This window comes from Macaca nemestrina, chromosome 10 (genome assembly GCF_043159975.1).
Source record: "Macaca nemestrina isolate mMacNem1 chromosome 10, mMacNem.hap1, whole genome shotgun sequence".
In the NCBI taxonomy this organism is placed as follows: Eukaryota; Metazoa; Chordata; class Mammalia; order Primates; family Cercopithecidae; genus Macaca; species Macaca nemestrina.
Genome location: NC_092134.1, coordinates 74,458,493 through 74,469,515, shown reverse-complemented (window position 1 = coordinate 74,469,515; position 11,023 = coordinate 74,458,493). Strand labels below are relative to the sequence as shown.

The 11,023-nt window shown below is 39.6% G+C and overlaps 1 protein-coding gene across 1 annotated transcript in view; it reads right to left on the bottom strand.

Moving 5' to 3' along the window:
• Positions 1 to 234: 234 nt before the first annotated feature.
• LOC105474057 (leucine rich repeats and immunoglobulin like domains 3) overlaps positions 235 to 11,023 on the bottom strand; it is a 46,581-nt gene continuing 35,792 nt past the window's right edge. Inside the window, exons 12-19 of the mRNA XM_011728372.3 lie at positions 10,613 to 10,776; positions 8,328 to 8,648; positions 6,591 to 6,872; positions 4,850 to 5,302; positions 3,892 to 4,050; positions 2,446 to 2,589; positions 2,073 to 2,348; positions 235 to 845 (exon numbers count right to left, since the gene is read on the bottom strand). Of these exons, the coding sequence (XP_011726674.2) occupies positions 601 to 845; positions 2,073 to 2,348; positions 2,446 to 2,589; positions 3,892 to 4,050; positions 4,850 to 5,302; positions 6,591 to 6,872; positions 8,328 to 8,648; positions 10,613 to 10,776 (2,044 nt within the window). The 3' untranslated portion in view covers positions 235 to 600. The remainder of the gene's footprint in view (positions 846 to 2,072; positions 2,349 to 2,445; positions 2,590 to 3,891; positions 4,051 to 4,849; positions 5,303 to 6,590; positions 6,873 to 8,327; positions 8,649 to 10,612; positions 10,777 to 11,023) is intronic.

The following is an 11,023-nucleotide window of genomic DNA, read 5'->3' as shown; positions in this document are numbered from 1 at the left end:
CACAATCTGATTTCAATCTGTATTACAACAATCCTGGGAGGTAGAAAGAACGGTCATTTTTGTTCGTACTTTAACGGGCTAAATAAAATTCCCATCAGTTTGAGACGTCATAATGTGAACTAATTAAGCCTAAGTTGTGCTGAAAATAATAAAAATTGTTATTGTATAAATGGGGCTTGGCATCAAATTGACACATTTTATTAAATATAATGTGCAAAATATAATGAAGTAATTTCTATTTAAAAAAACGGTACAAGGCAGATATTATTTAAAATGCTTTAGTAACTCATTTTCAATAAAAAGAAATCTGGCATTATAAAAATACATAAAATAATCATGATTTATAGCATTAATTTATGTAAGATACTTTTTTGCATTAAAAAAAGTTATAAAATAGTTTAAAAAGGTATTCTTATATGAGCATCATTCCCAGTATAAAAATTTTCATAACTTTTTGTAATTTTGGTTCATCTGTATAAATAAAGCATTTTCATCCTTTTAAAATTCATAACTCCATTTAAAAAACATAAGATTCTCTCTCTTTTAAATAAAAGTTCACTTGAGGTAGTATGTTAAGCTTTTCCTTTGGTCTCATTCAGTCTATGTGTCCAAGTCATACGACTGAAAATTTGGAGTCCTGTAATTCTCTAAAGTCTGTTTAAAGGTACAAATGTGATTGTCTTCCTGAAAATCTGTCCTTTCTTTCCCATCTTCCTCTGACCCAGAGTCCAAGTCTGGGGAAGAATGAGCTTTCAAATAAAAGGCTCTTGGCTGACAATCTGATGGCTGTCCAAAGCTTGAATAGGCATCTAGGTGAGGTCTCCTGAGAGCTTTTCCAAATGTACCTGAAAGAAAGAAACACCTTGAGCACAGGGGTCCCTTTGCTAGCATGTGAATCAATAAAACCCATTGCAAATGAAGAAACATCTTACCCCATGAATATGAGTAAGTGTTTTCTACAAGTCCACATTGTGGCACTCATACATGTACATCTGTGTTACAGACAGATCACTTCTAGAATGGAGCAAAAGACATTTGCCCTCCCTCATATTTACATTCACTGAACAAATGCATCTCTTATTTATCATTTCTTGTGACCTGCAGTGATGTTAATGGTCATGCAATAAAGCTCCCCAATATAAGTTTCCCCATATCCTAGCTGAGAGCCCACCAATTTCGGTGAAGGATGCGTTGGACAGTAACATCCAATTAACTGGAGCTAAATATACAAATTTTCTTTCAAAATAAACCTATGTCCTGCCCTTGCTTCATTAACTGTAGCAAAATATAACTCAACTGAATCAAATTCTTGCCTCAGTCATACAAAACATATTAATTTTTTCCAGAAAGGAATATAAATAATTACACTGTGATAAAACATAACATTTCATAGAAGTTGGGTAAAACATTTGAAAATTCTCCCTTTTTTTATTGTCAACATGGCAAGTTGTGGCTGATTTTCCCATCTCTCCGTTCAGTGAAAAGATGACCTCAGCTCTTCCATCCTATTATCCCCATGCATCAGACGAAAAAATTCACAAGCTAATCTCACTGCCAGCCAGCATCTAACACCACTGACTTGGACCTTAAGGCTGGTTTTCTTTGCCAAAGGTAGTCCAGCTTGTCAGACTAACAGTTGTTGCTAGGTAGGATGCTGTTTTCCACCCTTCGACTGCGGGTTCACTTGGAAGCCACCAGACATACTAAACCACAATCATGCAGAGCACACAACTCCACCCCAAAGGCCGTGGGAGCCCAAAACCACTTTTTCCACATGGCTGACAAGCTGAGCTCCTAAGTCCTCCCCAAACCCTTGTCTTGGAGTAGATGCCACACACAGTGCTACCCAGAAAGCTCCTGAGGCTTAGTTACAGATTAAACACATCATCAAGTAAAATCCCACCTCTGACTTTGCTTTTAGAGGCATTTACATGACCTAGTCGGATGTCATGGCAGCCTCATTCAAGAAACCATTTTTTACCAGTTTGACATTCAAGGCTCTCATTGCTCTCTCACATACAACTTGGAGTACAGATCCTCAGACGAGGTACCTGATAACTTAATAAACTTACCCATGAAAGAATTACTCGAGGCAACTGACGCTGGCTCTGGATTTGTGCTAAAATCTAAAGAGGACTTGTTTGGACACAGATTTTTCATTCCGGGTCCTTCATTTTGAGAGTAACTAGTGTTAAGTAGCTTCCTCACATGTGAGGGCCATGCTATATCACTGAAGCTCCGTTCGCAGGATTCTTCTGAAGGATGAGAACATGGGTAGCACTCCTTTTTCCTTATGTACCTGGGCTCATAGTGGTCCATTAAAGCTGTTCTTGGATCAGGACTGCAACCTTTTTAATTTGGGGGTAATAACAGAAGGAGATTGCGGTTAGCACATCTAGAAGTCTCTAAGAAACAGAACTGTACTCAGGCAAGAAAACTACCTACCTGTATGATACGTTTCAAAAGGATCTGAGCCATACAGATTGCCCTTCAAATACACAGGGCCTGTAGATCCCAAAAAGGGACAAAGGAACGGGTCTGTGGCAGCTTCCACGTCAGCTTCACTGCTGTTGTCAATATGGCAGGTCCCTTTGAAACAAAAGTCTTAGTCACTGATCCAATTATTCAAGTGCCATTCAACATTCTCCCCAATTTTGGCATTTTCCATATTTATGGATGAAAGTTTGACTAGAACATCACATAGACCATAAAACTGCAAAAATTTACAGTGGGGTTTAAACATTTTAAACCAGAATACTCACTTCTATGCTCAGATCCTCTAACTCTATGCTATCTGTGACTTGCCAAGCACTTTTAATTTATCTCATCTCTGATGAAACTGTGAAATTGAAAACAAATATACTTCTCTCCCAACTACAATGTCTAGCACAGAGCGTATAATAAATACTTATGGGAAAAGTTGGTCATATATTTTAGAATAACATCGATGGCTTCCACTTGCTGAGCCCTTAATATGTGCCTAGCACCACATAGTTTTCCATTTTCATTTCATTTGCACAAGTACCTCACCAGAAAGTACTCCACATGCCCCACAGTACATGGAGTAAGTAGTAGGAGTCGGTCTTGTACAAAACCTGTGCTCTTGTATTATGCTGTCTCCATTATTATTCTCGAAACCATGCAGCATTGAAAGCAAGGGTCAGAATTAGACTTCTCAAAGAGGCTGGGCGCGGTGGCTCACGCCTGTAATCCCAGTACTTTGGGAGGCTGAGGTGGGCAGATCACCTGAGGTCAGGAGTTCCAGATTAGCCTGGCCAACATGGCAAAACCCCGTCTCTACTAAAAATACAAAACAAAAGAAAGCATCAGCCAGGCATGGTGGCACATGGCTATAGTCCCAGTTACTTGGGAAGCTGAGGCAGAAGGATCTCTTGAACCCAGGAGGTGGAGGCTGCAGTGAGCCAAGAACACGCCACTGCATCCCAACCTGGGTGACAGAGTGAGACTTCGTCTCAAAATAAATAAATAAAAATAAGTAAACAAAAAATAGACTTCTCAAAAGAAAATAATGTAAACCATTTGACTGTTAAGCCCATTCATGTAACCAGTTAATATCATTTAAGGAAGGAGAACGTTCAGGGCCAAAGAACATTTATAACATAAAGAATATACAAACATCCTTTACACATGGAATAATTACATTTTTCTAAACCCACTAGTCTGTTTTTATTGTTAGAAACAAAAATTTATTTTGTTTCCTAGTATTTAAGAGAAGGGTATAGAACTATACAATTTCAACTTTGCTAGTGATCTTGGGCCAGGTCCTAAATGTCAGTGTTATCAATATCTTGTGAAAATGAATATCGTATCTGAGTCTTCCACCATATGACTTCAAAACAATTACAGCCCACGTTCATTTTAAACACTTACCACTACTGTCATGTTGTGGTAAGAAAAATCCAGCACCTGAAGATGTGACAAACTGGTGGTGGCTTCCACTTTCTGAAGACACGTACCCATCCTGCCTGTCAGCTAACGTTCCCTGAGATGACAAATAACTAGGAATATCTGCTGGCAAGTTGGTCTCATCTGTAATAAAACAGCAGCATTTTATGAACCAAGAATGATCGTAATTGTCCCATAGGTATCCCAGGGGAATGGCATAGACTTAATTTTGGCTTCTGTGTACATCAAATTAGGGGGGATCTACTGTGGCAAACCCATCTCGATTGTACAGTATTCTGGAATGGTAAATTAGGACTTTGTTGCTCCGGGAAGTATAAGCTGACTTTCTATTTTATCACCCGTTGGATGCACCTCCCAAATTTCAAAACAACAAATGTTTACAAAGATATTTTAAAAGGCTGAAGGCTTAAGAATTTTCATGGGACAGTATCTAAGCTTTCAAATTAAGCTTGATTATTGCCATATTCTCTGCTTAATATTATCAATCAATATCTGACTTTGCACATACTAATCAAGTCACAGCCCCTCTTCCACTAATAAAATCCAATCTAAGTATATGCACACACACATACACAACAAGACACACAACTACTGCAGAAAGTAAACCTCATCATTAAAGGGCTGTTCCTGGTTCTCCATCACTATCTTATGAAGGAGTTACAAATACTTTAGTCAGTGACTTGGATTTCATCTCACCGCCACAGGATATTCTGATGTCATTTTAACAAAGAGTATTAATCTTTAAACATCAGCTTTATTTGGGGCTGGAGTGTTATTTTTAGCGAACCATATTTCTGCAGCTTGAAAAAAATGAGTCACCCTTCTGAGATGAACTCAGACTGCAAGACACACGTTCTAGAAGTATTTGCAGAACCACAAATACACGACTCCCGTGACCTGTGCCAAGCTTCTGTTTACACACCTGTGTTGGTAATGCTGCAATCTTCATTCCTCCGCCTTGTGTGGTATATGATGACCACCCACACGAGCGACGTGCCCACCACACAGCAAACCACTGCTATGATCACGACACCCACAGTGGCCCATCCGTCATCGTCTAACGATGGGGCAGTCATCTGAGGGGAGTCGCAGGTCGGAGTGGGGATCACACTGAGGCGCACGTTTCCTCTCTCAGTGCCCAGGGTATTAGACATCTCACATGTGTATTTCCCAGCATCACTGACATCTGAGTCCACGATAATCAGAAGCTGATTGCCTGCTGCAAAAAAGTGCCTCTCGGTTACCACCAAAGGGCTATCATCTTTGGTCCAGTTCAATCTGGGGGGAGGGCTTCCTCCAGCAATGCACTGTAGGACGGCCGTTTCTCCCTTGGTTACCGTTCGGTCCAACAGAGGCCGCAAAAATGATGGCGTTTCTGAAATAATAAGTTATGCTTTTAATTTCGCAAATAACATTTAGTTTCCATATCATAAAATGTAGCATTTAAACTTATTCAAATTGCAACCTAAAATTTTATTCTCCCACAACTTACTGGATAGGCTTTTTTAAGAGCCTAAACATATACAACATTCAGTATTTCACTATTCTGCTGTCATTAACTCATAACACCGGTTAAGCATAATATCTACTATTTTTAAAATCTCAACTTCCCTCACTTTTGCAAAAGTCGGGAAGCTGGTGGTGGCGGGGAGAGTAGGAAACAAAACCTTTTTTAAAAATAGAACGTATAAAAATAATTTCAAGCACAAGGGTATGCTGATAAATAAAAAAAGGGTATGTTGATAAATAAAAAAAAAGAATGCTTAAGTTTTTTAAGTGCAATTTTTTTGGGCCGGATGCCCAGGCCTATATTAAAACTCTGACAATAATTTACTTTTATTATTTAGTATCTTAATAGGTTACTTTAATTAGCTCTTTCAAAGACACATGAATAATAATTGTGTTTACATTTTTAAAAAGCATTTGTTTAGGTAAAAGATGAAAAAAAATTCCAGAGAGGTATGGTAGGCTGAGCGAAGAGAGTAAGGCCTTCCCAATTTGTTCCTACATTTTTTAAATACGTTCTTTATGGTGTTTACCAATATAGGCCGGGCGCGGTGGCTCACGCCTGTAACTCCAGCACTTTGGGAGGCCGAAGTGGGCAGATCACGAGGTCAGGAGATTGAGACCATCCTGACTAACACAGTGAAACCCCGCCTCTACTAAAAATACAAAAACAAAATTAGCCTGGCGAGGTGGCGGGCGCCTGTAGTTCCAGCTACTTGCGAGGCTGAGGCAGGAGAATGGCGTGAACCCAGGAGGCGGAGCTTGCAGCGAGCCGAGATTGCGCCACTGCACTCCAGCCTGGGCGACAGGGCGAGACTCCGTCTCAAAAAAAAAAAAGACTACCAATATAGACAGCACAGTGGGGAAATTAGAGGAGGGTGATCTCCCCTAAAAGGGAAAGCATCACAAATTTTGCTTGGCCCCTCTCTTTAGGATGGAGGGGACAGGGATTCACCTCAGTGGCCAGACTTGAGGCTGTCATGCAATCCCTGACTTCAAAGTGTTCAAGAGCCATTTGCATTAATACTTCCTAGGGAAAGGCAACGCCCCCTAGATCTTCATCTCTTATTCTCACAACTTCTGGTAGTTAGAGACCTTGGATGAGCCAGTATCTTCAAGACTGATTTATACTACAGAATCTTAACAAATTCACCCACCTAGGACAGTCAGAGTTGCATTTGCAGAAATACTTCCTGCACTGTTCTGAGCTGTGCAGCTGTATACCCCAATGTCCTCTATCTTCACATCCACGATAAAGAACACGTCATCCTCGGGCATCACATGCATGCGTCTCTCCCGTGCAGCTGGGAAGTCTGTGCCCCCATCCTTCTGCCAGGCTATCTGGGGGGCTGGGTGCCCCACAGCAGCACACTCCAAGCGTGCCATGGCTCCAGCTCGGATGGTGAGGTCCATGGGGGTCTTGGTGAATGAGGGAAGCACTGAAATCAGAGAAACAACATAGGCATTAGCCCAATGGAGTCTTAGAGATTCACTTGCATTCCTTTTTATTTATTATTTTTGTTTGATACTTACAGATTGTCCCTGACATAGATTGGGCAGGGGTTAATTTCAATTTCAAGTCAAGGAAACTAAAGTTGAGATGGAAAGATTAAAAGCCCGCTCAAGGTTACAGACCCAGAAACAACGAAGTCAGGATAAAACACAGGTCATCTGATTCTCAGAATGAAGGTCTTCCTGCTATTTTCTGCCGCTTTTTAGTTTCCTCAGTAATGAACTGTGAGATCTTGGGCATATCAATTAATCTCTTTGTACCCTGACCATTCACTTCATCTATTTTTTTTTTAAGTCCCTCCTGGTAGCTCTAACATTCTGTGACTTTTGATACATGTTTTATTCTACAATTTAAACTCTAAACTGTTCTATGTGCCAGGTCACAGCCATTATTTGCTGAGTGAATGCATTAATGAATCATATTCAAAATCTTCTACCATGGTAGATACAGACAGTTAAATGATAAAGTGGCAAGCATCCTACTGTAAAACTGTATACCTACCACACAAAGCAAACAAGAATAGACTTCCATTAACAGTGGCTAACAGTGCATTTACTGAGCACTAAACCTTGTAGCCATTTTGCTACATCCTTTACACACATTATTTCACTGAATGAGCATAATGCCTCTAGGGGGCAGGTCCTATTATCCCTAATTAAAAGATGTGGAACTGGAGGCAGAGATTAATCTGCTGAAAATCATGCAGGAGTGGCAGGATTCACACACACATCTCTGAATTAAAGGCACTGTGCGTCCAGCATGACGCTTTGCAGCCTTCCAGATCAGTATACTGCACTGTAAACTCTCAAAGAACAAAACATGGCCAGGCACGGTGGCTCATGCCTGTAATCCCAGCCAGCACTTTGGGAGGCCGAGGTGGGCAGATCACGAGGTCAGGAATTCGAGACCAGCCTGACCAACATAGTGAAACCCCGTCTCTACTAAACATACAAAAAATTAGCCAGGCATGGTGGCGCACACCTGTAATCCCAGCTATTCAGGAGGCTGAGGCAGGAGAATTCCTTGAATCTGGGAGGTGGAGGTTGCAGTGAGCTGAGATTGCAACACTGCACTCCAGCCTGGGCGACAGTGCAAGACTCCGACTCAAAAAAAAAAGAAAAAGAAAACAAAAGAGCAAAACATGTCTGGTTCATCTCTGTGTTACTCACCACACTGAGTACGGTGTCATCTTCAACATAATTGCAGGTTTAGATACAAATAACCAAGAATCTTAATTTTGTGGAATGAAAGGTAGGGAAAGGAAGAGTCAGGTGGGGAACTGTGAGAAGAAAAGACAGGGTTAAGATTAAGAGAGAAAAATAGGTGCTTTCTATTTCTAAAAGGTATCTTTAAATGCTAAAGGAAAAGTCAGATCACATACTATTTACTGTAAGCTTGGCTTTGACAGAGTAGGATGAACCAAAGTGATTGGAGATGACACACTGATATTTCCCCTCACTGGCAAATTCCACCTCGCGCAGCCGAAGGATGGTGGTATACTCCATCACCTCGCCGCCCTGGGCCCGGAGGTGTGCATAATTTTCCATTTCGGCGTCATGCAGTAGTTCATTGTCTTTTTTCCAAGCAAAAGTCATTGGGGAATCACTGCTGCTGGCAGCTGAGCAGATGAAACTCAAATTGGAACCTTTTATTGCCGACTGTGTTTCTGGCTGCACCGTGATCTGGGGTTTGGGAAAATCATCTGTTCAAAATGGAGAGGAGGAGACAAAACAATGTTAAGGCTCAAGAGTCCAAATACTACTCAAATCTGAACACCAAGAAATGCAAAAACAGCGGCCTGGGTTTTACCCTTTGTGTATGTTTTCCAGATGGACTAGCAGTCCCCGTGTTGAAATGAGAGTTTATAAAGTAACTCATTCATCTCGAATACAGATGGAGATCTATTTATCAATCAGTATTACCTGAGAAAAGACTGTTATTTTGGGGCTATCAGAAAACCCACAGTTTATTCCTGACCCCTTATGCTTTGTATAAGTACAAGAAGAAAGCAGTTTAAAAACTTCCAGGCTCATGGATCATTTCTGAATGCTACTACTATCACGAAACTGCAATTGTTCCCATGTTCTCCCCAGATAAGGAGCAGCAAAATTAAGAAATCAAACATCAATCATGATTACTCAACAAAGACAGCCATTAACACTCCATTTACCAAAACAGAACCACTATTAAAAAGCAGTACTTTAAGTAGATCCAAAAAAAAAAAAAAAAAAAGCTGATAGCAAAAGAAAAAGCATCTCTAAAACAAACTGTAAGACACTGGCTTCGGCCTGGAGCTTTGAGAGGCCAATCATGCTGCTGTGCTACCCTGTCAAAGCTACATTATAATTAGAGCTAAGCAACTCTTTCATTCCAAACAGTTATTTTTAGTGCTCTGTTACTTTTTGGAAAAGTTACCTTTTTGAACTTCAGTTTCTCAGTGATGATGATGTAAACTCAGAAGGAAACATCTGAGATCTACCAAAGTGTACTATTTGGGTGCTACTACTATTTGAAAAAACTTTTTATGTGTGTTGAGTGGGTTATGGGGGATGCTTTGATAACTCCAATGCTGCTATTTTTCAATGTCTGCATACTGTAATCGAGGTGGTTTCTTTTCTGTATTATTCTGAAATTCTCATCTAATAAATTGATGTTCAGATTCACAAGGAAGTGAAAAAAACTATGGACACTATATATGTGTTTCAAAGTAATAGGGGGATCAGATCTTGGGACGAAAAAAAACTATGAAATAAGGACCATGGGAAAGGAGCAGTTCAGGCCCTGACAGATGAATGCCAAAAGCTTATTCAGTTCCAAAAGCTACATCAGAGGTTTTATTTCCAGAAACTACTGGCACTGCTTAATGCTGCAACCTAAAAATATATATCGTGGACAAAGCAGTTTTAAGTAAATTTTTAAATGCCAATGCAAAAGAAGGTTCTTAATATTTTAACACCCATGCTTAAATATAAGCAAATTCTGATTTATTGTTTTATAAAGCATATTTACTTTTACAGAGGTCTCCATGGCAGCTAATAGTAAATAGCAGCATCATGTAATAGATAGAAAATTGCACCAGAGATGAATACTTTTCTTTTAAATCCACATCTGCTACTAACCAGCTATGTAAAGTTTAGGTAACTAGATTTCCAATGCTGAGATTCTTGGATGCTAAAACAACGGACCTTAAAATTATTTATAATAAATTCACATTTACTATTACTTGTAAATGTTACCTACCAATAATTTTTTAGCACCCCATAAATCATTAATAATTATCTCTCTTTCATGTAAGCCTCCCAACAAGCCTCAGAGTTGGGAAGAGAAGAAAAGAGAGAGTCCCCATTTCATGGATGCAGAGACTAACATTTAGGGAATTTAAGTTAAGTAGAAGGGCTGGGATTATCCTTCCATTCTCTCAAGATCCAATTTCATTCTTTTTCCACCACACCATCCTGATGCCAAAACAAAGATGAAGCAATTTTAGAAAACTCTCTTTCCCATCTGTGAAATTAAAATAATCAGCAAACTATAGACCCATTTTCCTCTACCTCAGCAGAAATAAAAGCTTTATAAAGAGATAATAAATCTATTCAAAACCATTATTTGGATAAATGGGAGGGGAAAAAAGAATAAATAAAAGGCAAGGGCAATACTTATACTCACCACACACAAAGCCATCTGGGCTAACAGCAAAAATGCTTCTTCCTTTTAGTAGCTGAGGATGGGCACAACTGGCGTTTACAAAGCTCTGAAAGTTGTTTTCCGCCACCCACTGTGGGAGCCATTTTAGTTGGCAATCACACAAAAGACTTGATGTATTTAAATGCCTGAGGAGAGTAATTATATTCAATTTGTTCTGTATGAAATGCAGATTTCTACAAGTAAACTAAACCCAAGTAAATATTAACAAAGCAATGAATTTGGAAACTGAATACACACATCCCATGGAATAAGTATTCTACGGTCCATTTTAAAATACAAGAAATGTATCTAGCATGATTTTCTGTTGTTCTTACTGTCCCACAGAGACAGAGGTGTTGATTTATCAAAAGTTCCTTACGACTGAAAAATTAC